Below are 26,293 nucleotides of genomic sequence, written 5' to 3'. Positions count from 1 at the left end.
TTTTTCACTAGCTGCCCCTAAAATCAAGACCGCTGATCAAGACCTTGTGGTTGATGCTGGCCAGCCTCTGACCATGGTGGTGCCATATGATGCCTATCCCAAAGCAGAAGCTGAGTGGTTTAAAGAAAATGAACCGTTATCTTCCAAGACTGTTGATACTACAGCGGAACAGACGTCTTTCAGAATTTCCGAAGCCAAGAAAGGAGACATCGGAAGGTATAAAATCGTGCTTCAGAACAAACATGGGAAAGCAGAAGCATTCATCAATTTACAAGTTATTGGTAAGCCCCAAAGTCATTCCGACTTGATTGGCAAGGCACAAGTAAGGGAATGGTCACACTAACGATTCTTGTGTGTGTGAACTATAGATGTGCCTGGGCCGGTGCGTAACTTAGAAGTGACAGAAACATTTGACGGTGAAGTAAGCCTAGCCTGGGAAGAGCCACTGACTGATGGTGGGAGCAAAATCATTGGTTACGTTGTTGAACGGCGCGACATCAAGAGGAAAACCTGGGTTCTGGCCACTGACCGTGCGGACAGCTGTGAGTTTACTGTCACTGGACTTCAAAAAGGAGGAACCGAGTACCTGTTCCGTGTAAGTGCAAGAAACAGAGTTGGCACAGGAGAGCCAGTAGAGACTGACAATCCAGTGGAAGCAAGGAGTAAATACGGTGAGACCTTTAAAGTAAACTGCAAATTAGTCTCTCCTTGTTTTTACCCTTGATGTAACTCACACTCTGTGCTTTTCCCCTGTGTGGTGAACTCTAGATGTTCCCGGCCCTCCTCTGAATGTGGCCATCACCGATGTGAACAGATTTGGTGTCTCGCTGACATGGGAACCACCAGAGTATGATGGAGGTGCCGAGATCACGAACTACGTCATTGAATTACGGGACAAGACTTCCATCAGGTGGGATACTGCCATGACAGTCCGAGCTGAAGATCTGTCGGCGACTGTGACTGACGTGGTGGAAGGACAGGAGTATAGTTTTCGGGTCAGAGCCCAAAACCGAATTGGAGTTGGCAAGCCAAGTGCAGCCACACCCTTCATCAAAGTTGCTGATCCAATTGGTAAGAAAAGAATAATTACTGCCTGGCACCCAATAATTAGACTCATCAACTAGAATAAAAGTTACTGAAAAATGAAAGTAGAATATCAGAAAAATCTGAACAAAATGTATAAATTCAGACTGCCTACCTTTTATTCATTGAATTCACTAAACCATTGTTTTCATGAGGACAGGATTGATTATACAACTGTCTCAGTAAATTAGCACTAAATCAAATTCTATGTGTCATCTCTTATTCACTGCAGAGAGACCAAGTCCTCCCGTCAACCTTAAAGCCTCAGACCAGACTCAGTCATCAGTTCAGCTCACCTGGGAGCCTCCTCTGAAAGATGGAGGAAGCCCGATATTGGGCTACATAGTTGAGCGATGTGAAGAAGGAAAAGATAATTGGATTCGTTGCAATATGAAACTTGTCCCTGCACTCACTTACAAGGTAGAGCATTTGGATCTAAAAAGGAAAGATTCAGTGTGAGATCATAAACTTTAGGTGTGCACGGTTTACAGATATCAATTCTTAATTTTAGGTCACCGGATTGCAAAAAGGCAATAAATATTTATATAGAGTATCAGCAGAAAATGAAGCTGGTGTTTCAGATCCATCTGAAATTCTTGGTCCTCTAACTGCTGATGATGCATTTGGTAAGGGACGATTTTACTTTTACATTTGTAGACAGCACATAGGTACTTTGGGGGTACCATGGGGCTGAAATATAATACTATAAACTTATTGGTTTTTCTTCTTGTTAGTTGAACCAACAATGGATTTAAGTGCATTTAAAGATGGTCTGGAAGTTATTGTTCCGAATCCTATCAAAATCCTGGTTCCGAGTACAGGCTATCCAAGGCCAACTGCAACCTGGTCTGTTGGAGACAAGGTATTAGCAGAAGGGGATCGGGTGAAAATGAAGACCTTAACTGCCTATGCGGAACTTGTCATTTCTCCAAGTGAACGTCCAGACAAGGGCATTTATACACTGAAATTACAAAACCCAGTAACGGCGATTTCTGGTGAAATTGATGTTAATGTAATTGGTAAGTAACCAAACTTTATTAGCAAAGGTAATTTGGCAGTATTAACAAAAACTGGTACCAACTCCAATGAATACTGATTTCTAACTACATTTTTTCAGCTCGTCCAAGTGCACCCAAAGAACTGAAATACAGTGATATAACCAAGGACTCCGTACATCTGACTTGGGAGCCACCAGATGATGATGGAGGAAGTCCACTAACGGGATACCTGGTTGAAAAGCGAGAAGTTAGCCGGAAAACATGGACTAAAGTGAGTTTGAACAGCAATATTACCCACCCCAGAAGGAGAGTGGGGAATGTCCCGTTCTACTGGGATATCATGCAAAGTTCATAGGTGACACCACTTGTTTATTACTAGAGTACCAATAACTTTTTTAAATGTATTGGTGCTAATGCTTCCTGAAGCACTTCAGTCAAAGTCTTACCTGGTCCTATGGAACACCCACGGCTTTAGAGACACACCCCACTCATCTCAACCCTGGAGGGTAGAGTCGAAGTGCCCCAGGGGGTCTCCATGGCTGTTAGCTTCACAGAAAAGGAGACTGAGCTCTTTTTCCTGGGGAGTGGCTGGTGGTTTGAACCCACCAGTTAGCAGCCAAGAGCTTAAACACTGCGCCAGTACCCAACATTCCCCTATTAAGCTGTAACTCCCTGCATTGGTTGGTCTAACCACCATACATACTACTTACCATCCTTTGCCCTAATTCAAATCACATTCCAAATCACCAAGTAGTGTCCTCTTTTAACTGTATGTGCAACAACGAAATAGCATTGCTTTTTATTGAGTCAAATAGTATTGTGTCTGACTTGACCATTTTTCTCCAATGTGAAACGAATATAAAAATAGTCCGTACTGTCAGAAATACCGTCTGTTTGTATCCCTGCTCATGGTAAGTCTTTTGATTTGGAGAACTTCGGAGTTTTTTCTTTTGAAATCTAATGAACTGTATTTCGTTATCCCAGGTTATGGACTTTGTGACTGACCTAGAATTCACAGTTCCTGATCTTGTTCAAGGAAAAGAATATTTATTCAAGGTCTGTGCTCGTAACAAATGTGGCCCTGGAGAACCTGCATATGTTGACGAACCTGTAAATATGGCAGCTCCTGCAAGTGAGTACACTCTTGGTGATTTCTTACCTGGCCTGACGTTCGCTATTCTTGCTTCTGAGCCTAGAATTGAGGGGGTGGAAGAGACCAGGAGGTTGGTAATCTGGAGATACATTCACAGGTGGCCCCTCTAAGACTAACTCTTTTTACAATGTTATAGCGGTACCTGACCCACCAGAGAATGTTAAATGGAGAGATCGAACTGCCAAGAGCATCTTCTTAACGTGGGATCCGCCTAAATACGATGGTGGTTCACGCATCAAAGGCTACCTAGTGGAGAAATGTCCACGTGGTTCCGATAAATGGGTCGCCTGTGGAGAACCAGTTGCAGAAACAAAGTAGGTTTTAAAAATTAGACAGCACGACCAAGAGACCTCACTCCCAACGAGGCAATTCCGTGTCATAGCAACCCTATAGGACACAATAGACGGGACCGAATATAACTGCCCCTGTGGGTTTCTGAGACTGTAACTCTTTACCAGTGCAGAGAGCCAGGTCTTCCCCCTGAGGAGCAGCTGGTGGGTCCCCACTGACTGCGACCTTGTGGTTAGCAGCCCAATGCACAACCACTGTAGCACCAGGCTCCTCTTTACAGCACAACCATCTCTGCTTACTCCTATTCACTGACGTGGGCTTTCTCTCAGAAAGGTTAGAGTTCTCCCCTCCGCATCCCACCCCCAGTGGAAAATCTTATACCAAGGGGGGCGGGGTTTAGAAAAGATTCTGAGGATTACACAGTGGAGAATACTATGTACATTGGAGTAAATGAGCTTATTTTGTTTCCTGGCAGAATGGAAGTGACAGGCCTTGAGGAAGGCAAGTGGTATGCCTACCGCGTGAAGGCCTTGAACAGGCACGGGGCCAGCAAACCCAGTAAACCCACGGATGACATTCAAGCTCTGGATACACAGGGTATGTAGAGATGTGTGTGTGTGATGCATCAGCAAGAATTGATTTAAATCCTGTTTGAACTTGTTAACGTTTTAAACAATCCTACAATCTTTCCAATTCAGAGGCTCCAGAAATTTTCCTCGATGTGAAACTTCTTGCTGGCCTAACGGTAAAAGCCGGAACTAAGATTGAACTTCCTGCCACTGTCACTGGAAAACCTGAACCTACGATAACGTGGACAAAGGCTGACAAGCTTCTGAAACCAGACAAGAGAATCACCATTGAAAATGTGCCTAAAAAGTCCACCGTGACTATTGAAGACAGCAAGAGGAGTGACACGGGCACATACATCATTGAGGCTGTGAATTCATGTGGCAGAGCAACTGCAGTGGTGGAGGTCAATGTTTTGGGTAAGAGAGGCTCATGTTTACATACATCATTTAACTGTGTTTTAAAATGATGCATGGTTTTTAAAAAATCTTCTATTTCATTCCCTCGCCAGATAAACCCGGACCACCAGCTGCCTTTGACATCACAGAAGTGACCAATGAGTCATGTCTCCTAACGTGGAACCCACCCCGAGACGATGGGGGATCTAAAATCACAAACTACGTTGTGGAGAGAAGGGCAACTGACAGTGAAGTGTGGCACAAGCTCTCGTCGACTGTCAAGGATACAAATTTCAAGGCCACCAAATTAACACCCAATAAAGAATACATCTTCAGAGTTGCTGCAGAAAACATGTACGGTGTTGGTGAGCCTGTTCAGGCTAGTCCAATAACAGCCAAATATCAATTTGGTAAGTTTCTTTAACATTTGGGGGGAAACCAAACCAACCTGGATTATTGTGTCAAACTTTGATTAAAGTAGTGTGTGTGTGTGTGTGTGTGTGTGTAGCTAAACCCAGGTCCACTGCCAACAAGTCACTTCTGACTCACAGAAACCCTATGTAGGGTTTCCCAAATGGTAAATCTTTACAGGAGCAGGCAGCTTTCATCTTTTTCCTGTGGAGCAGCTGGTGGGTTTGAACTGCCAATCTTGAAATTAGCAGCCCTGTGCCTAACCCGCAGTACCTCCAGAGCTCTCTCTTTATACACACACACACACACACACACACACACGTATACATACCTATGGCATAATATCTGGTATCATTATTCTGTGTACAGATCCACCTGGACCTCCAACTCGCCTTGAACCTTCTGATATCACTAAAGATGCAGTGACACTCACATGGTGTGAGCCAGATGACGATGGTGGCAGCCCAATCACTGGATACTGGGTTGAAAGATTAGACCCAGATACTGATAAGTGGGTTAGATGCAATAAGATGCCAGTAAAGGACACAACATTCAGGTATGGCCAAAATCTCTCTGTCAGGAGCATACTCAAATTTTCATTACTTATGATTCCATGTTATATACATTCCATCCAAGGACACAATTTCTCCATTTTACAATGAACTCCTTACTTGCTGGGGAAGTTTCAAAGTATTTGGCCTCCCAGTATATTGTGAAAATGATCATAATTATATTATCATCATTATTATTATTGGCCTGTGCATTTGGCCAAATCTGACCATTAATAGGCAATTTATAGTGAAATAGTTCCAGTTAAATTTCAAAATCCATTTTCACAATCCAAATAGATTAGCCTAGTAAATGTAAAATAAGCCTGGGCTTCTGCTAAAAAAATAATAATTGCTAAACTTTCATTTTATTAATGTAGAGTGAAAGGTCTCACCAATAAAAAGAAATACAGATTCCGCGTGTTGGCTGAAAATCTTGCTGGACCGGGAAAACCCAGCAGATCAACTGAACCAGTATTAATCAAGGATCCCATAGGTATCACTAATGTCCTTTATACTGTGATTGTTTTAATCCTTACAATATGATTCCCTTTTCCCCAAAACTTAAATAATTTCACTTGTTTGCAGATCCTCCATGGCCCCCTGGCAAGCCAGTTGTGAAAGATATAGGCAAAACGTCACTAACTTTAAGTTGGACAAAGCCAGAGCATGATGGCGGGGCAAAGATTGAGTCTTACATCATTGAAATGCTGAAGACTGGAACAGATGACTGGGTCAGAGTGGCCGAGGGAGTTCCCACGACTCAGCATGTCATTCCGGGACTCATGGAAGGGCAGGAATACTCCTTCCGGGTTAGAGCCGTGAACAAAGCTGGGGAAAGTGAGCCCAGTGAGCCCAGTGACCCTGTGCTTTGCCGGGAGAAGCTATGTAAGTCCGTTTTGATGTCACAGATCTGTACATCACTCTAAAAGTGATCTGAGAATTGTAACATAGGCAAATGTGAAAGCCCCAGTATTAGATCATTTCCTCCTTGCTGTACGACATCCCAGTTCCTATCAGAGCAGTTAGTGAAGTCTGAATTTGCTTCTCTTTCTGGTTCAGACCCTCCATCACCACCTCGCTGGCTTGAAGTGATTAATATTACAAAAAATTCAGCAGACCTAAAGTGGACAGTTCCTGAGAAAGATGGAGGGTCCCCCATCACGAACTACATCGTGGAAAAGAGAGACGTACGACGAAAAGGCTGGCAGACGGTGGACACTACTGTCAAGGACACCAAGTGCACAGTCACTCCGTTGACAGAAGGCTCTTTATATGTGTTCCGGGTGGCTGCAGAAAATGCCATAGGACAAAGTGACTACTGTGAAATTGAGGATTCCGTCCTGGCCAAAGACACCTTTAGTATGCTCTCTCACTTAACCTTTGTGACACCCTGTATAGATGATCCGTTTCTCTCCTTTGGTTTTTCTAATCATTGAACAATGTGCTTTCAGCCACCCCTGGACCACCCTATGCTCTGACAGTGGTTGATGTGACTAAACGACATGTTGACCTAAAGTGGGAACCACCTAAAAATGATGGTGGAAGGCCAATTCAGAGGTAGGGTTTGGATTAATTTATAAAGAACACTTTCAGTAGGCTATAAATTTATAACTTTGTTTCACTGATGCTAAGACAAGGCTTTGTGACTCCTCAACAGATACATTATTGAGAAGAAAGAGAAGTTGGGCACTCGATGGGTGAAGGCCGGAAAGACGTCAGGGCCGGACTGTCACTTCAGGGTAACTGATGTCATTGAGGGGACAGAGGTCCAGTTTCAGGTTCGGGCAGAAAATGAAGCTGGAGTTGGTCACCCAAGTGAACCCACAGAAATCCTAGCAATTGAAGATCCAACGAGTAAGTCGTGCTGGGTATGCAAAGCAGAGTGTCTGGAGCTGTCGCATGAGACCATGGATGTGAATGTTGTATTCTTTTCTCAGGTCCCCCTTCACCTCCCCTTGACCTACACGTGACCGATGCTGGGAGAAAGCACATTGCCATTGCTTGGAAGCCGCCAGAAAAAAATGGTGGAAGTCCTATTATCGGATACCATGTGGAAATGTGTCCAGTAGGCACTGAGAAATGGATGAGAGTGAATTCTCGCCCAGTAAAAGACTTGAAATTCAAAGTGGAAGAAGGCGTTGTTCCCGACAAGGAGTACGTTCTGAGAGTGAGGGCCGTCAATGCTGTTGGAGTTAGCGAGCCATCTGAAATCTCCGAAAATGTGGTTGCCAAAGACCCAGACTGTAAGAACACAGTTTCTTTCATCGTTCATAAAAATAGTCTTTAGTCATGCATTGCACTTTGACACATTCTCTCTCTCTCTCTCTCTTTCAAAATGCATCTTATAGGCAAGCCAACAATTGATCTGGAGTCTCATGACATTGTTGTTATTGAAGGAGAAAAGTTAAGCATTCCTGTTCCCTTCAGAGCTGTCCCAGTGCCAACCATTAGTTGGCATAAAGATGGCAAAGAAGTTAAAGCAAGTGATAGATTGACAATGAAGAGTGACCACGTCTCTGCACACCTTGAAGTTCCCAAGAGTGTCCATGCAGATGCTGGCATTTACACCATTACAGTGGAGAATAAGCTTGGCTCAGCAACAGCTTCCATCAATGTCAAAGTCATAGGTAACCATTCTTGGATAAAACACCCAACATTTGTCATGCACTGAGAAAACTAGTTCACTTTGCAATGGCTTCATGAGGTTCGCAACTGGAATCTACATGTCCCTCATTCTAAAGAGATCTTGTTAAGTACCTGCTGATTAGAATGATTTATTTCAGTTTGGATTATTCCCATGTCAGAGGTGAATTTAAGGATAAAAAACAATGTTTACCTCTCCAATGTTCACTTCTGAACTGTATTAAATTCACATTTTCCCCATACTGTTCTCCTTACGCCCACCAAGAGGGTGACTGGAAATTTGTAGGAGCAATTCTGCTTGACAGAAAGACTGAGGAAAAGTGCAATGACTACTAAAATTTAGCATTTGGGGGCCAAGGATGCTAAATGCTTTCCAGCATATCAGAGATGATCCTACACAAAGGCACACAGCCCTGTATTATATAGTATCAATGATCTGGCTTTTCAGGAGTACCATAACGATTGCCAACTTTATCTTTAATAGGCCTGCCTGGACCATGCAAAGATATTAAAGCAAGTGAAGTGACCAAGAGTTCCTGTAAATTAACTTGGGAACCTCCCGAATACGATGGGGGAAGCCCCATTCTTCATTACGTCCTGGAACGCAGAGAAGCTGGAAGGAGAACATATATCCCAGTCATGTCTGGTGAGAACAAACTATCCTGGACTGTGAAGGACCTCATCCCAAATGGGGAATACTTCTTCCGAGTTAAAGCAGTCAACAAGATTGGTGGAGGCGAATACATTGAATTAAAAAACCCAGTCATTGCTCAAGATCCAAAGCGTAAGTTTTAGCATGGATGAACCATAACTAAAAAGAAATGTTAGACACTTTTATTAGCATATAACTTATAGTTAAAAATTAATGCACATTTTTTTTAATTTTGAGAAGCTAAGTTTCCCTAGATTAAGAGGTTTATTGTTGCCCTCCAGAACCCCCTGATCCACCTGTCGACGTTGAAGTGCATGACGTCACAGCCAAGGCAATGAGTATCACATGGAAACCACCTCTGTACGACGGAGGGAGCAAAATAATGGGCTACATCATCGAGAAGCTAGCTAAGGGGGAAGACAGGTGGAAGCGATGCAATGAGCACCTGGTCCCCGTACTGACATACACGGCAAAAGGCCTGGAAGAAGGAAAGGAGTACCAATTCCGGGTGCGAGCGGAGAACGCTGCTGGGATTGGGGAACCTTCGCGGGCTACTCCTCCCACCAAAGCTGCCGATCCTATAGGTAAGTTTGGGGTTCGGGTTTTGAACGGAGTTGCCATTTCCCCCTTGTGACATACATGTTTACCAGCTGTGTTAAGCCAGCGGAATTAAGAACAACTGTTTTTAATCATACAGAAGCTCCAAAAGTCATCCTGCGAACGAGCCTAGAAGTGAGGCGCGGCAATGAAATCGCCCTTGATGCAACTGTTTCGGGGTCACCTTACCCAACTATTACATGGCTGAAGGACGAAAATGTTATCACGCCAGAGGAAATTAAGAAGCGACCCGTGTCAGTGGCTAGAAGGAAGAAGGGTGAAGTTCCAGAAGAAGAACCATTTGTCCTGCCTCTGACAGAGCGCTTGAGTATCAACAACAGTAAACAAGGAGAAGCTCAGCTCCGTGTTCGAGACTCTCTCCGACCTGACCATGGCCTGTATGTGATCAAAGTTGAAAATGACCATGGTGTTGCAAAAGCTCCTTGTACCGTCAGTGTGCTGGGTAAGTACTCCACGCTACACGTCCCAACAGCAGAAAGCCTATGTAATTGCTTCGTATAAAAGCATATCTGTGTATAAAACATGGCAGTCAGGAGTGGTGGGGAAAGTTCAGCGAAGGGAGAAAGAAATAGCTTCTGTACTCTTTCCAGGTCCCGTATTAACATCTGGCCACATTATAGAAATCAACTGGCCTCCTACTTCCCACGCATCCTTAATTTACTAGCTAATGGGGTGCAAAGACAGATGCGGCAAAAAAAAGATGTTTATGTCAAAAGAGACTGACATTAACGTTTTCTATGACAATCAATTCAAAACCACTCAGTCAATGCTAACTCATAGTGACCCTGGAAGACTGAGTGGCTGCCCCACCATAAGGTTTCTGAGGCTGTCCAGCTTAAAGAAGCAGACTACCTCATTTTTCTCGAGGCGCACCTGGTGGGCTTGAACTGCCACCATCTGGGGTGGCAAGGCTTAACCCACTGTGCCCAAAGAGTTCCTTTTCTACATGAAATTTTCATCATTGCTCTCCTTTGAAATATTAGATACTCCAGGACCACCAATCAACTTTGTATTTGAAGATATTAGAAAGAATTCAGTGCTCTGTAAATGGGAACCTCCACTTGACGACGGTGGCAGCGAAATCATAAACTACACTTTGGAAAAGAAAGACAAGACAAAGGCTGGTTCCGAATGGATGGTTATCACCTCAACAGTTAGGCACTGCAAATACTCCGTGACAAAGCTGACTGAAGGCAAGGAGTACCTCTTCCGTGTGAGAGCTGAAAATAGGTTTGGGCTTGGACCACCATGCGTTTCAAAGCCACTTACAGCTAAAGATCCATTTGGTAAGGCTCCTTTACTGCATGCTTTGCTACCTCCAGGACGTTTGTAGAATTTAATCTTTGTCATGAGGGGATTCATTCCATTCTGTTGTCATTTTTATCAGAACCACCTGATGCACCTGATAAGCCCATTGTGGAAGATGTTACCAGCAATAGCATGCTAGTGAAATGGAATGAGCCCAATGATAATGGAAGCCCCATCATGGGTTACTGGCTTGAGAAACGTGAGGTTAATAGTACTCACTGGTCCCGTGTCAACAGAAGCCTGCTTAATGCTTTGAAAACCAAAGTGGAAGGCCTATTAGAAGGTCTCACCTATGTCTTCAGAGTATGTGCTGAAAATGCAGCTGGACCTGGAAAGTTCAGTCCACCTTCAGATCCCAAAACAGCACATGATCCAATCTGTAAGTAATTTGATCAAGGATGCTAAAGTGGGATAGAGTGAGCCACTCCATCCTCTCAAACCATCGATGTGTTTTGACGTGTCTATCTGCATTTATTCCAGCTCCACCCGGGCCGCCTGTCCCAAGAGTGGCTGACACAAGCACTACAACTATTGAGCTCGAATGGGAACCCCCAGCTTTCAATGGTGGTAGTGAAATTATTGGCTACTTTGTTGATAAGCAGCTGGTTGGCACAAATGAATGGTCACGCTGCACTGAGAAGATGATTAAGGTCCGTCAGTACACTGTCAAAGAAATCCGCGAGGGGGCAGATTACAAACTGCGGGTGAGTGCCGTCAATGCCGCTGGCGAGGGTCCACCTGGAGAAACAGAGCCTGTCACTGTGGCTGAACCACAAGGTAATTTTAAGTTATTTGAAGAAAATCATAAGCAGTTCTCCCAGCATGGGGACATGTTTTTCAAATTTCTTGGGTTAATGTCTGACTACTTTCTTTCAACAGAGCCCCCAAATGTAGAACTGGATGTTTCTGTCAAGAGTGGAATACAAATAATGGCTGGGAAGACTCTCAGAATTCCAGCTGTGGTGACCGGTCGTCCTGTACCAACAAGAGTATGGACCATCGAAGAGGGGGAACTGGATAAAGACCGGGTTGTAATAGAGGACGTAGGAACCAAATCTGACCTGGTTATCAAGAATGCATTGAGAAAAGATCATGGCAGATATGTGATAACAGCGACTAACAGCTGTGGTTCCAAATTTGCAGCAGCCAGGGTAGAAGTCTTTGGTAAGGAATGCTGCAATGGGTTTTTACAGGGTTTTCCCAAAGATACCACCTTATTACATTGATTTTTGTTTGTTTGCTTGCTTGCTTTTTCAGATGTTCCCGGTCCGGTTCTTGATTTAAAACCTGTTGTAACAAACAGGAAGATGTGTCTGCTTAACTGGTCTGATCCAGCAGATGATGGAGGAAGTGAACTCACTGGTTTTCTCATTGAAAGGAAAGATGCCAAGATGCATACTTGGCGACAACCAATAGAGACGGAGAGATCTAAATGTGATATCACAGGCCTCCTTGAGGGACAAGAATACAAGTTCCGTGTTTTTGCCAAGAACAAGTTTGGCTGTGGCCCTCCTGTTGAAATAGGCCCGATTCTTGCAGTAGACCCACTAGGTAAAAGGAAGGTTTTCATTGTGGTTATAAAATAAGTAGTTTTGCTTCTAGATATGCCATTTGTCTCCTGAGCTTATTAACCATGTGCAGTTTTGCAAATTGAAAAAAAATTAAGTTTATGAAATCTTTCAGTTAGAGTATTCTAGTGTAATTCTTTAATATTCTAGTAGTTGAAGAGTTAAGTGTTTTTCTGAAAAAGATTACAGACTATGATAAATGCCTTAGTTTTCCTCTACTCTCATGTACCATATATACTCGAGTATAAGCCAACCCGAATATCAGCCAAGGCATCTAATTTTACCACAAAAACTGCATTAAAAATGTGCTGAAAAACTCGGCGTATACACGAGTATATACACAGTAGTTCCCACACTTAAAGGTTAGGGAACCAGAAATAGCTTGTGAAGAAGAGAAATTCAGCCAGAGGAAATCTCTCAGAAATCAATATGAACTCCTAACATTGTACACACATTTAATGCACCCTGGTAAAAACAAAACCAAAGCCTGAGGAAGGCCCATTCCTCAACAGACAGGTATTATTTCTCCATCATCACCCCCACAAAATAAATTATCTCTCACAACACTGGTATAGCCCAATCACTGTCAACAAGCAGTCTGTCACTAGTTTCATCATTCAGAGCTTCTGTCCTTTGGAATCCAAAATTACAAAAGTATTATATAAACTCTCATTTCCCCCACATTTTAAATGCACATTTTGGGCAACAAGGCTCAAAGGGTGTTTAAATAGACATATTCAGTGTCCATTAATTTGGCCATTCAATGGATACTTCAGAGACCTCCTTTTTCAGTTCATTATACCTTGCCTGATGACGGGGTAAATAATAAATAATGTTAATTAAAAAAAACCTTATCCTTTAATTTTTTTTTGAAATCAATAATCCTAAAGTTTCTAAGAAAAAAATTCTTCTCGTATAATGCCCATAATTCTGGTCATTGACAAGCTTGGGGGTAAATCTTAAAGATGGGAATAAAGTTGTGCTAAACAGAAACCTATTCATCTTATTAATTTGAAGTAAAATGTTATTTTTTATATGACTATTTAGCTTGTGCTTACTTTACCTTATAAAGGTCCTCCAACATCTCCTGAGAGGCTCACGTACACAGAAAGGACCAAGTCCACGATCACCCTCGACTGGAAAGAGCCTCGGAATGATGGTGGCAGCCCTATCCAAGGATACATCATTGAAAAGCGGCGTCACGACAAGCCCGACTTTGAAAGAGTTAACACGCGACTCTGCCCAACCACATCTTTTCTGGTTGACAATCTTGATGAACATCAAATGTATGAATTCCGTGTTAAAGCAGTCAATGCCACTGGCGAAAGTGAACCATCCCTGCCTCTTAATGTGGTCATTCAAGACGATGAAGGTGTGAAGCCTGATTATATTACAAGTTTAATGTACTTTAACATGCTGACTTATCCCATTGGTTGAAGGTACATTCTTACTTCTTTGCATTTCTCTCCCCACCCCCTTTTCCTTCTCCCTGCAGTACCTCCAACTATTAAATTGCGCCTGGCGGTTCGAGGAGACACTATCAAAGTGAAGGCAGGCGAGCCCGTTAACATCCCTGCAGATGTGACAGGCCTTCCAATGCCTAAGATTGAATGGTCTAAGAATGACACTGTGATTGACAAACCCACTGATGCACTTAAGATAACCAAGGAAGAAGTATCCCGAAGTGAAGCAAAGACTGAAGTTAGCATTCCTAAAGCTGTCAGGGAGGACAAAGGCACTTACACAATCACTGCTTCCAATCGCCTAGGCTCGGTGTTCCGAAATGTTCACGTTGAAGTATATGGTGAGTAACTTGCTTTCTTTTTCCAAAAAGAAACCCAGTACCTGTTTAGGAATGGCCGTCTCATGCTCCTCTGTTGGTTCCTTTCTAGACCGCCCATCACCACCAAGAAACCTTGCTGTAACTGACATCAAAGCTGAATCTTGCTACTTGACATGGGATGCACCTCTAGATAATGGTGGCAGTGAAATCACCCATTATGTGATAGACAAGCGGGATGCAAGTAGGAAGAAAAGTGAATGGGAGGAAGTCACCAACACTGCTGTAGAAAGGAGATACGGGGTAAATTTTTCTAAATATAATATAATATGCACTGAGAGGACATGATTCTAATACCATTAATCTTGAAATGTAAAGACTCGGGTAAAAACCACAAGCAAAACATTATTTTGTTATTTTACTCCTTAGCACCATGCATGTAGGCAACTTGGTAAATATTATTTGATGTGCAAATATTCTTTGACACTATAGTAATTTCACATATTAACTCACAGGGGCTTTCACCTTTTTTCTGTGTCTCCTTCATGCTTTGAGGATATATATGTTCAATAGTCATCTCTTCCAAAATAGAGTTTTAAAATCATTGTAAGTATATTCTTCTTAAGAAATTGCTCTTCATCTAATTTCTAGATCTGGAAACTTATCCCCAATGGTCAATATGAGTTCCGAGTTAGGGCGGTGAACAAATATGGAACAAGCGATGAGTGCAAATCTGATAAAGTGGTCATTCAAGATCCTTATCGCCTTCCTGGACCTCCAGGAAAACCAAAAGTGTTGGAGCGCACCAAAGGATCAATGCTAGTAAGCTGGACTCCTCCTTTGGACAATGGTGGCTCTCCAATTACTGGCTACTGGCTGGAGAAACGAGAGGAGGGAGGAAGCTACTGGTCACGCGTTAGCCGAGCACCAATAACCAAAGTGGGATTGAAAGGGGTGGAATTCAGTGTTCCTCGTTTGATTGAAGGCGTTAAATATCAGTTCCGAGCAATGGCAATAAATGCCGCAGGAATCGGCCCTCCCAGCGAACCATCAGATCCAGCTGTTGCAGGCGATCCCATATGTAAGTATGTTTTCATTTCGAGGGTTCGTTTATTCGGGTCAAAATTGTGGAATGGGCAATCCTCTTAATCTGCTTATATTTTTCTATGCCAAAATCTTTTGTCAATGTGAAATGGCTCGTGTTTATTTAGATGACTAAGAATATATCTGTATACATTTATACCCACTGCCATCAAGTTGCTTCTGACTCAAAGCAGCCCTGAAGAACAGAGATCGTAAGTCTTTACTGAAGCAGACCAGCTCACACTGATGGGCTTGACCTACTGACCTTACAGTTCGCAGTCCATGGCTTACTCCACTGCACCACCAAGGCTCTTCATATATATGCATACATATACTTGGATATATGGTGACAGTGTTGAAACCTGAGTAAATCTACTATTTTATGAGAGGATACACAATCTCCCATACCTTAAATAAACCTCTCTCTCATTAGATATTGTGGAAAATTATGCTTCCTACAAAGCAGCCACATCCTCCAGTAGGTCGAGAAAAAAACCCAAAAAATGTTGATAAACTTCCAATAATAACTATGGAACCACAGTCATAATACAACTTTCAAGCACAGTCTAAGAATCAAATAGGAGATTCTTTCAAAAAGATCTATGAAGAGATCAATTGAAAAGTTAAAATAATGTGGCCTTTATATCTGATTAGATTACAACAAAACCAACCATATGTTAAAAAGAAAATACAAAATATTATAAGTTCTGTTTAAAAAAAAAACACCTCACTGCTATCGAGTCAATTCTGACTCATATTGATCCTAGAGTGCAGCAGAACTGCCCCTTTGGGTTTCCAGAGTGGTAAGTCTTGTGATTTCAGAATGCCTCATTTTGCTCCTGTGGAGTAACTGGTTGGTTCAAACTGCTGACCTTGTAGTTGGCAACCCAACTCATAACTCTCTAAATTACCAGGGAACCTTATATGGAACACAGATATAAAGAAATGAGGCAGTCAGCCAGTCAGGTATTCGACAAACTAATTTTCAGCATGTGCTATAAGCAAAAAAAAAAACTTACTAGGCAGTAGAGGGAGAGAAACTGTGAATAAAATGACAAGTAGAAAAAATATTGATAATAAAGCATTCTCAGAAATGCAAAAGTGTTATGTGATTATTGATAGATATTGACCCTACCCCCTATAATAAGTTCGCTGTGTTTGTGTTCAAAGGCTTACCAGTTAATGATTAAATAATGTCTTTTTTCCCCAAACTTTAAGATCATTTGTATTAAGTTTCCAGAAGAGAATATAGTAGAATCTCTTCAAAGGGATTTTTAAAAGCTTTTCACTAATAGTGTGTAAATAGAATATAGATCTATTTGTTTGCTTTGATTATTCATTAATGCTTAATAAAAAGATTATGCCCTTATTCCCTTTATTTCTCTTTCTGAGAAGGGAATTTATTCTTTCAGCAATCCTATGAAATATCTTAATAGGTTAAAAAGACAGCATAATTAATCATGCATAGTAAAATTCTTGCCTTCTGTCAGCCTCAAAATTTGATGGATTTTTTTCTTACTTTCTTATCAGACCCCCCTGGGCCACCTTCTTGCCCCGAGGTCAAAGATAAAACAAAATCAAGCATCTCATTGGCATGGAAACCTCCAGCAAAGGATGGGGGCAGTCCAATCAAAGGGTACATTGTAGAAATGCAAGAAGAAGGTACCACTGACTGGAAAAGAGTAAACGAACCAGACAAACTTCTAACCACCTGCGAATGCGTGGTGCCCAATCTGAAAGAACTCAGGAAGTACCGGTTCAGGGTCAAAGCTGTTAATGAAGCCGGTGAATCTGAACCGAGCGATACGACTGGAGAGATCCCCGCCACTGATATTCAAGGTCCCAGTTCTTACTCAATTTCTGTATTCAGCTTTTGACTTTATTAAGTGTATCGATTACATTTCTCCAAGATGATGAGCTCACTCCTGTTATGTGATCTGTGGTATTACAGAGGCACCAGAAGTCTACATTGACATCGGAGCCCAGGATAGCCTGGTGTGTAAAGCTGGCTCCCAGATTAGGATCCCCGCTGTCATCAAGGGACGCCCAACTCCAAAATCATCTTGGGAATTTGACGGAAAGGCAAAGAAGGCAATGAAGGTAAGAAAGTTACATTTTTCAGGCTCCCTGTGAATCACTATGAGAAGTAATCACACTGGAATATCTTTTCTAACAGGATGGAGTTCATGATATACCTGAAGATGCACAGGTAAAAAAAAATCTTATGAAATAATTCAAAATACCACTGACTTCAATGTTGTTATGCCTTCCGTCAATGTTTGATGCACACTTTTCTTTGTACAGCTGGAGACTGCCGAAAACTCATCGGTCATTGTTATTCCTGAGTGCAAACGTGCTCATTCGGGCAAGTACAGCATCACAGCTAAAAATAAAGCAGGGCAGAAGACCGCCAACTGTAGAGTGAAAGTCATGGGTAAGACAGACTGTAAGAGTTCCTGTGGAATGTGAACAAGCTGTCTGAAACATCTAAGTAACACCGTGATCTTATGTTCTGCATCCAACAGATGTGCCAGGGCCACCCAAAGAGCTCAAGGTCAGTGAGATCACCAGGGGCAGTTGCAGACTTTCCTGGAAGATGCCAGATGATGATGGAGGAGACAGGATCAAAGGCTATGTGATTGAGAAGAAGACCATTGATGGAAAAGCCTGGACGAAGGTCAATCCAAACTGTGGAAGCACCACCTTTGTCGTACCTGATCTCATCTCTGAACAGCAGTATTTCTTCCGTGTGCGTGCAGAAAACCGATTTGGAATAGGGCCCCCTGTGGAAACCATTCAGAGGACCACTGCCAGAGATCCAATATGTAATTTTTCTTAAATCTAAGTTTAAAATACATTCTCAAATGTTAGCTAAATTGCTATACACAATACTTAATACTTTCTTTCACTGTTTCTCAAGATCCTCCGGATCCACCTATTAAGCTCAAGCTTGGTCTCATAACAAAGAGCACAGTACACCTGTCATGGAAACCCCCAAAGAACGACGGGGGCTCCCCTGTTACCCACTACATTGTGGAGTGCCTTGCATGGGACCCCACGGGGACAAAGAAGGAAGCCTGGAGACAGTGCAACAAGCGTGATGTGGAAGAGCTGCAGTTTACCGTTGAAGACCTTATCGAGGGTGGGGAATATGAATTCAGAGTGAAGGCGGTCAATGCTGCAGGAGTCAGCAAGCCTTCGGCCACTGTTGGCCCTGTGATTGTCAAAGACCAGACATGTAAGGACCACAGCATGTTGGTAAAGAATATCCTCTTCGTGATACCTCCCTAGATGTTTTGCCACAGGCAAAATAAATACCTTGCATTGCACGTGGGCACGGGCATGTTACTCAATCACTCATTCCCTCGGGTTCCAAGGAATTCCATTTTCTTACATATGACTTTTTCCCTCTTTAATATACATGGTGTTTTACTTACTATTCTCCATGAGAGACTGCTGGACTTATGGACATTAACACAATCCCTGTTAATCTCTTCAAAAGGAGTTAAAAATAACCAATCATTTGCCCAGCAACTGTGGAGATCCATTTATCTTAACAATTAATTTTCCTCTATTTAAGCAAAAGATATATCATTTAAATAGGCAAATTATTATATGTAGATATAATAACTTTAAATTATCTTTATTTCTGTGTATTTGTTTAGCTCTTGCTTCTAGGTTTAGAAGGACCTCTTGGCATACTCTTATGCTAAACTGATGGAAAATGTTTTGCCTCTTATAATAGTTATATTTCTAAAAAATGAGAAGTCACCTCAGAGTGAACCTAGCAAGTATGCTCCTCATTGTATATCTATTAAAGGGAAACTTGTGGCAAAGCCCCCATGCCTAAACTACTACAGCCTTCCTTTATCTCTGCCCTTTTGGAGGACTATGGACATACAAAGTGATGTCAGATATGAGAGAGACAGTAGCTGATGCATGATCAAATGCAGAGCCAATAAAGGACAAAATGACCACGTGTCCCTGGACCTTAAACTGGCATAGTAGTTTTGAAAACAGATCTGTTCTTTCTCTTTGGCTGGTTTACCAAACCTGATTACAGAGGTTCAAATAACTTGACAGTCATGGTGAGCGCTCCTCTTTAATCATTTTCCTTTTTCTAATGAATTTGTTTTAGGCCCACCATCAATTGACCTTAAAGAATTCATGGAGGTTGAAGAAGGAACAGATGTTAGCATTGTTGCTAAAATTAAAGGGGTGCCATTCCCGACACTAACCTGGTTTAAAGCTCTTCCAAAGAAGCCTGATGACAAACAGCCTATTGTCTATGACACCCACGTGAACAAACTTGTGGTGGATGATACTTGCACCTTAGTTATTCCACAGTCCCGCAGGACTGACACTGGTTTATATAGCATCACAGCTGTAAATAATCTGGGAACCGCCTCAAAGGAGATGAGACTGAATGTCCTTGGTAAATATTGCATGGTTTGGCTAAAAGGGTGTGCTTTCTGTCCAGAAAGTGGTATTTGGCTTTCAAAATCATTTGACTAATACCTCTCCTTCTTAAAATGATTTCAGGTCGTCCTGGCCCCCCAGTGGGACCCATAAAATTTGAATCTATTACAGCAGATCAGATGACACTATCTTGGCTTCCACCTAAAGATGATGGTGGGTCTAAGATTACAAACTATGTAATTGAGAAACGGGAAGCTAACAGGAAGACGTGGGTACGTGTCTCCAGTGAACCGAAAGAGTGTATGTACACAATTCCTAAATTGCTGGAAGGTCACGATTACGTATTCCGCGTGATGGCCCAGAATAAATACGGCATTGGGGAGCCTCTCGACAGTGAACCCGAAACAGCAAGAAATCTCTTCTGTAAGTCGGACAGGGTGCACACGCAAAGCCACTCTTATCTATGTTTTTCATACTTTCTTATAAATGCGTGTCATTCTTTCACAGCTGTCCCTGGAGCACCCGACAAGCCAACGATCAGCAGTGTGACTCGCAACTCCATGACAGTCAACTGGGAGGAGCCAGAATACGACGGAGGCTCTCCTGTGACGGGGTACTGGCTAGAAGTCAAAGACACAACGTCAAAGAGGTGGAAGAGAGTCAATCGAGATCCTATCAAAGCCATGACTCTGGGTGTTTCTTATAAAGTGACTGGTCTTATTGAAAATTCTGACTATCAATTCCGGGTCTATGCTATCAATGCTGCTGGTGTGGGACCAGCCAGTCTCCCATCAGATCCAGTGACAGCTAGAGATCCGATTGGTAAGATTAGAAACTGCTCGTGCTGGGGTATTTTATTGTGACAGTGGTTTTTGCTTTTATTTTCCAAAAGTGTCATGGGAAATCAAAATGACCAATGTACTGGCTCTTTTTCAGCCCCTCCTGGTCCTCCATTTCCCAAAGTGACGGATTGGACTAAATCCTCTGTGGACCTGGAGTGGACTCCCCCACTAAAAGATGGAGGATCCAAAGTAACCGGATATATCGTTGAATATAAAGAAGAAGGAAAGGAAGAATGGGAAAAGGTAGCTAAAACTTGGCAAATACGATGAAAAACTCCTACAGCCATAGTTAGTCTCCATCCATTAGCTTTTGCGTGCATTTTTTTACATTACGAAATCAGAAAGGGAAACAAAAAAGATAATCCAAGCCTGGGTCAAAAGTCTAATCAGACTTTGAGTCATCATAGTTACTTTATCTTTTGATTATGAACCCTGGAAGTTGGAATAAAGGAACAGTATAGTTCTTTCAACCATTTTAACAATATTTTTAAAATCATGATTCCTGGCAAATTATTTCACTCAGTTGGTTTGTTAATATCTGCTCCCTAACATCTAAAGTCCTGGCAATTTTTTAAAGAGAGGATTTGCTGTTAGCTCTTAGCTATGCTTTAGAAAACTGTTAAAGCAAGATGCTACAAAGAACTATTCGGATAAGGACTTTTATTTTTCTCTGTAGGGCAAAGATAAAGAAGTGAGGGGAACAAAACTTGTGGTGGCGGGACTAAAAGAAGGAGCGTTCTACAAATTTAGAGTGCGAGCAGTCAACATTGCTGGCGTCGGAGAACCTGGAGAAGCCACAGATATAATTGAAATCAAGGACAGAATTGGTAGTTATCAATACCCCTATTATTTTCTCAATATTTTTGTTGTAGATTGAAAATGAAGACATTTGTAATTTCCCATTGTTTTTCAGTTGTACCCGACCTTCAGCTAGACGCCAGCGTCAGAGACAGAATCGTGGTCCATGCTGGAGGGGTGATTCGGATAATTGCCTATGTTTCTGGAAAGCCACCTCCAACGGTCACTTGGAACATGAATGAAAGAGCCTTACCCCAAGAAGCCACCATTGAGACCACAGCCATTAGCTCATCCATGGTCATCAAGAACTGCCAGAGGAGCCACCAAGGCATCTATTCTCTTCTTGCCAAAAATGCCGGAGGAGAAAGAAAGAAGACCATCATTGTTGACGTATTAGGTAAATGCCCTGTGTCTTCATGCCACTCTTTACCGCATCATCATTTCATTACACCCACCGTGAACTGTGTTCTTACAAAACCGTGTTACCAGCATTTTAGAAAATAGGAATATCAGCCGCAATCCACCAGCTACTTTCAGCATTTAAAAAATTTCCCTCCTTGCTTTTTTACTCTCTACCCACATTTTATGTGGTTGTACTCCTACTGTACAGTTTCATATAATGTAAGTGCTGCTTATGTTTTTAAGACACACATATGCACAAAACCCAAACTTGCTGCCAGTGCAACATTCATTCGAAGGGCATCCGCAGTCTAATTGAAGAGAATAATATGGACACAGTTGACAGCGTTGGAAGGCTTTTTCATGCTGCTCACTGTTTCCTTCATTCCAGCGATTTTGCTCAGAAGCCCTCCCACTGAGAGCTCTGCAGCATCTCTCTGGCCACTGGCTATGCCCCAAACCACCAGTTGAAAATAACCAAGTCTCTATTGAGAGTAATTAATTCTAAAATTGCGTGTGAAAAACTATTTCATTGAGCCTAAATTCAGTTAACATCACTCTTCAAACACTCTTTTGCTCTGTCACCGAGGTATGGAGAAAAAGTGCTCTTCTAGGGCAAATGTCCCGTCTGTTCTGCTGTCTGACTCTCTATCCCCTTGAAAGGAACCAGAACAGGAAGTGTGACCAGGCGATTCATCGTGTCTCATCGTGTCTCGCCTCTCTCTCTCTGTGGCCTCTCCCTTCCATCTGATGTTCAAATGATTAAATAAGATCACTTTACCTCTCTTTTCAGCTTACACTAAAATATACAACTCACTGCTATGAGTCCATGATGGCTCATGGCAACCCTAGAGGTGATGGTAGGATTGCCCCTCTGGGTGATTGTAAGTCTTTACTGGAGTAGAAATTGGCTTGTGGTTTCAAACTGCTGACCTTGTGGTTAGCAGCCCAACGTGTAACCACTCCACAGAGCTAAAAGATAATGTTATTTTTTTCACAAACATTTTAAAGCCCCCTTGTAGCAATCAGTAACTATTGCAAACCTACTTCACGTAGAAGTATGGTTGAATATAGGTGGGGCAGGGAGAGACTCAACAGAGTTTTAGTTTTCTCGTCTCATTTTAAAAACGGGAGGCAACAAATATTGCCCGCTGTAGCTAATGGAAGAAAATGACTAATTTCCTCTTATTTCCAGACGTGCCGGGTCCTGTTGGAACCCCGTTCCTCTCTGATAACCTAACGAATGACTCCTGCAAGCTGACGTGGTTTTCTCCGGAAGATGACGGAGGCTCGCCAATCACCAATTACGTCATCGAAAAGCGGGAAGCCGACCGCAGGGCGTGGACCCCGGTGACCTATACCGTTACCCGACAAAATGCTACTGTTCAGGGTCTCATTCAAGGAAAAGCCTACTTTTTCAGAATTGCAGCTGAAAACAGTATCGGCATGGGCCCATTTGTTGAGACACCAAATGCACTGGTCATCAGAGATCCGATAAGTAAGCACAATTTTGACCAATTTCAAGCTTTATCAATTCTTCGTGCATGTCACAGGATTGTGGCCTGCGACCAAAAAGAAATGATGAAATGCTATACATTTCATTAATTGACAAGCATATTGGGCAACTACTTGATAGCTCATGGTGGTGGTGTTCAAACATAAATTGTGAAAGGTATTATGGGAATACATGATTCATCAAATCTCTTCTATATGATACAGTGGTTTTTAATTTTTTTAACTTAATGGTAGGACTAAAAAATGGAATTATTTTCCTGACTCTTAAAACTACTAAGTCTGGAGACCTTTCTTAAATTCCTTAGCCTCAACGAACTTCTGCTTCTTCGTCTCTCAAATGGGGTGGGGGTGGGGGGCGCGCGTGGGGAGTAGACTGTACTAAAAAGCCCTACTGATCGATGGGTAGATCGCTTTCGATAATTACTCAAGCAAATGATTGACTGTTCAGATACAACTCTCAAAAGGGTTTACCACTTTCTCACGATGACACTTTCTTTTCCGTGATTCCACACTTATGCTTGCAGCTGTACCAGAACGCCCTGAAGATCTAGAAGTCAAAGATGTTACTAAAAACACCGTTTCTCTCACCTGGAATCCTCCGAAGTACGATGGCGGATCGGAAATTATTAACTATGTCCTAGAGAGCCGGCTCATTGGAACCGAGAAGTTCCACAAAGTTACAAATGACAACTTGCTTAGCAGAAAGTATACCGTGAAAGGCCTAAAAGATGGCGATACCTATGAATACCGTGTCAGCGCTGTCAATATTGTGGGACAGGGAAAGCCCTCGTTTTGCACTAAGCCAATCACCTGCAAAGATGAGCTGGGTATGTGTCTAATCAGCTTATATTTTGAACACGTGCGCATTTATAGATGTAGAATAAGACCAGAGTCCTAAAACTGCCTCTTTCTTTGTCGTTTCAATTTTTAGCTCCCCCAACGCTTGACCTCAGCTTCAGAGACAAGCTCACTGTTCGTGTTGGTGAAGCCTTTGCCCTCACAGGCCATTACTCGGGCAAGCCAAAGCCTAAGGTGACGTGGTTCAAAGACGAAGCGGATGTGCTAGAGGATGAGCGCACTCAGATTAAGACCACTCCGACAACGCTTGCTCTGGAGAAGACCAAGTCCAAACGCTCAGATTCTGGCAAATACTGTGTGGTTGTGGAGAACAGCACGGGCTCAAGGAAAGGCGTCTGTCAAGTTGCGGTGGTTGGTAAGTAGAGTTTAGCAAAAAGAAGAGACGCTGTCGTTCTAATGTAAAAATGAGAGTAAAACGTTGTGCTGCCTTTCTTTGTTTGTTTTAAACAGACCGTCCGGGGCCACCAGTAGGACCAGTTACTTTTGATGAGGTAACCAAAGATTACATGGTCATCTCCTGGAAGCCACCTTTAGATAACGGAGGAAGTGAAATTACCAACTATATTATTGAGAAGAAGGAGGTGGGCAGAGATGTTTGGATGCCTGTGACTTCTGCAAATGTGAAGACCACATGCAAAGCTTCCAAACTGCTTGAAGGAAAAGACTACATTTTCCGGATATATGCTGAAAATCTATATGGAATAAGTGATCCTCTGGTCTCTGACTCCATGAAAGCCAAAGATCGTTTCAGTATGCATTCTCTTTCTTGTTAGCTATGCAACGCTTGGACGGTGCTGGTAGGAAGCCTTGAGTGTCTCACGTTTTACTAATGTGTGTTGTAGGGGTTCCAGATGCACCTGATCAGCCAATTGTTACGGAAGTTACCAAAGACTCCGCCTTAGTGACTTGGAACAAGCCGCACGACGGAGGAAAGCCCATCACAAACTACATCCTGGAAAAGAGGGAGACGATGTCTAAGCGATGGGCTAGAGTTACCAAAGAGCCTATCCATCCCTACACCAAATTTAGGGTTCCTGATCTTCTAGAAGGCTGCCAGTATGAATTCCGGGTTTCCGCAGAAAATGAAATTGGCATTGGAGAGCCAAGTCCACCATCCAAGCCAATCTTTGCTAAGGATCCAATTGGTATAGTATTGAAGCATTCGTTCAACTTTCACATAACCCAACTTTGTTTTTGGCCACATGCTAATTCCTTTGGGTCTTCTCTTTTATCATGCAGCTAAACCAAGTCCACCTATTAATCCTGAGGCAGTAGATACAACATGTAACTCAGTTGACCTAACCTGGCAACCACCACGTCATGATGGTGGGAGTAAGATCCTAGGTTATATTGTTGAGTACCAGAAAGTTGGAGATGAAGAGTGGAGAAGAGCTAATCACACTCCTGAGTCGTGTCCTGAAACCAAATATAAAGTCACCGGGCTCCGAGATGGTCAGACCTACAAGTTCAGAGTAATGGCAGTGAACGAAGCTGGTGAATCAGATCCAGCTTATGTTCCTGAGCCTGTGCTAGTAAAAGACCGACTTGGTGAGTGGCATTTCCTCACCTTCGTTTGAAAGACGGGGCAATAGGTTCCTGATGCTACCTGTTCATTTGTAAATCTCATCTGTGAATCACATCTGAAAGTCCTGTTCCCTTCATTGTAGAACCTCCTGAATTGATTCTGGATGCCAACATGGCAAGAGAGCAACACATAAAGGTTGGTGATACCCTAAGACTGAGTGCCATCATCAAGGGGGTGCCATTCCCCAAAGTGACATGGAAAAAGGAAGACAGAGAGGCACCGACCAAAGCAAGAATTGATGTTACTCCAGTTGGCAGCAAGCTTGAGATTCGTAACGCTGCCCATGAAGATGGTGGAATGTATTCCTTAACAGTAGAAAACCCAGCTGGTTCAAAAACTGTTTCGGTGAAAGTGCTCGTATTAGGTAGGAAGCTTACTTTTCTGCCTCATTAAAAATAAATGTTGACCTTTTTAAAACGCTGCTTTGGTTTACATCACTTTAATCAACATATTAATTGACACTTTTCAGATAAACCCGGGCCACCAAGAGATCTGGAAGTCAGTGAAATTCGGAAAGATTCATGTTACCTCACTTGGAAGGAGCCCCTGGATGACGGTGGCTCCGTTATTACAAATTATGTGGTTGAGAGGAGAGATGTTGCCACTTCCCAGTGGTCACCTCTTTCAACTACATCAAAGAAAAAGAGTCACATGGCTAAGCACCTGAACGAAGGCAATCAGTATCTCTTCCGAGTGGCTGCTGAGAACCAGTACGGACGTGGTCCTTTTGTTGAGACACCCCGACCCATCAAGGCTCTCGATCCTCTCCGTAA

At 42.6% G+C, this 26,293-nt stretch overlaps 1 protein-coding gene across 1 annotated transcript in view; it reads left to right on the top strand.

The window, feature by feature from the left end:
- The window catches only part of TTN (titin), a 315,644-nt gene that overhangs the window by 221,788 nt on the left and 67,563 nt on the right, over positions 1-26,293 (top strand). The window contains exons 203-254 of the mRNA XM_045294579.1: positions 12-281; positions 369-671; positions 769-1,071; positions 1,316-1,503; positions 1,595-1,709; positions 1,818-2,102; positions 2,201-2,352; positions 3,066-3,213; positions 3,371-3,548; positions 4,001-4,122; positions 4,224-4,511; positions 4,604-4,900; positions 5,271-5,457; positions 5,830-5,945; positions 6,038-6,337; positions 6,512-6,811; positions 6,904-7,009; positions 7,110-7,306; positions 7,390-7,695; positions 7,801-8,079; positions 8,580-8,879; positions 9,029-9,331; positions 9,445-9,807; positions 10,349-10,651; positions 10,753-11,052; positions 11,154-11,450; positions 11,553-11,837; positions 11,931-12,224; positions 13,314-13,613; positions 13,737-14,045; positions 14,134-14,324; positions 14,673-15,102; positions 16,635-16,943; positions 17,056-17,204; positions 17,281-17,313; positions 17,409-17,538; positions 17,630-17,929; positions 18,025-18,342; positions 19,243-19,539; positions 19,647-19,946; positions 20,031-20,345; positions 20,460-20,608; positions 21,042-21,192; positions 21,279-21,560; positions 22,758-23,060; positions 23,602-23,904; positions 24,009-24,290; positions 24,386-24,685; positions 24,778-25,080; positions 25,175-25,483; positions 25,603-25,884; positions 25,990-26,289. Of these exons, the coding sequence (XP_045150514.1) occupies positions 12-281; positions 369-671; positions 769-1,071; positions 1,316-1,503; positions 1,595-1,709; positions 1,818-2,102; positions 2,201-2,352; positions 3,066-3,213; positions 3,371-3,548; positions 4,001-4,122; positions 4,224-4,511; positions 4,604-4,900; positions 5,271-5,457; positions 5,830-5,945; positions 6,038-6,337; positions 6,512-6,811; positions 6,904-7,009; positions 7,110-7,306; positions 7,390-7,695; positions 7,801-8,079; positions 8,580-8,879; positions 9,029-9,331; positions 9,445-9,807; positions 10,349-10,651; positions 10,753-11,052; positions 11,154-11,450; positions 11,553-11,837; positions 11,931-12,224; positions 13,314-13,613; positions 13,737-14,045; positions 14,134-14,324; positions 14,673-15,102; positions 16,635-16,943; positions 17,056-17,204; positions 17,281-17,313; positions 17,409-17,538; positions 17,630-17,929; positions 18,025-18,342; positions 19,243-19,539; positions 19,647-19,946; positions 20,031-20,345; positions 20,460-20,608; positions 21,042-21,192; positions 21,279-21,560; positions 22,758-23,060; positions 23,602-23,904; positions 24,009-24,290; positions 24,386-24,685; positions 24,778-25,080; positions 25,175-25,483; positions 25,603-25,884; positions 25,990-26,289 (13,230 nt within the window). The remainder of the gene's footprint in view (positions 1-11; positions 282-368; positions 672-768; positions 1,072-1,315; positions 1,504-1,594; positions 1,710-1,817; positions 2,103-2,200; positions 2,353-3,065; positions 3,214-3,370; positions 3,549-4,000; positions 4,123-4,223; positions 4,512-4,603; positions 4,901-5,270; positions 5,458-5,829; positions 5,946-6,037; positions 6,338-6,511; positions 6,812-6,903; positions 7,010-7,109; positions 7,307-7,389; positions 7,696-7,800; positions 8,080-8,579; positions 8,880-9,028; positions 9,332-9,444; positions 9,808-10,348; positions 10,652-10,752; positions 11,053-11,153; positions 11,451-11,552; positions 11,838-11,930; positions 12,225-13,313; positions 13,614-13,736; positions 14,046-14,133; positions 14,325-14,672; positions 15,103-16,634; positions 16,944-17,055; positions 17,205-17,280; positions 17,314-17,408; positions 17,539-17,629; positions 17,930-18,024; positions 18,343-19,242; positions 19,540-19,646; positions 19,947-20,030; positions 20,346-20,459; positions 20,609-21,041; positions 21,193-21,278; positions 21,561-22,757; positions 23,061-23,601; positions 23,905-24,008; positions 24,291-24,385; positions 24,686-24,777; positions 25,081-25,174; positions 25,484-25,602; positions 25,885-25,989; positions 26,290-26,293) is intronic.

This window comes from Echinops telfairi, unplaced genomic scaffold (genome assembly GCF_000313985.2).
Source record: "Echinops telfairi isolate 266 unplaced genomic scaffold, ASM31398v2 ScPeMD7_3;HRSCAF=10, whole genome shotgun sequence".
NCBI lineage: Eukaryota > Metazoa > Chordata > Mammalia > Afrosoricida > Tenrecidae > Echinops > Echinops telfairi.
This window is presented reverse-complemented; position numbering and strand designations above follow the sequence as displayed.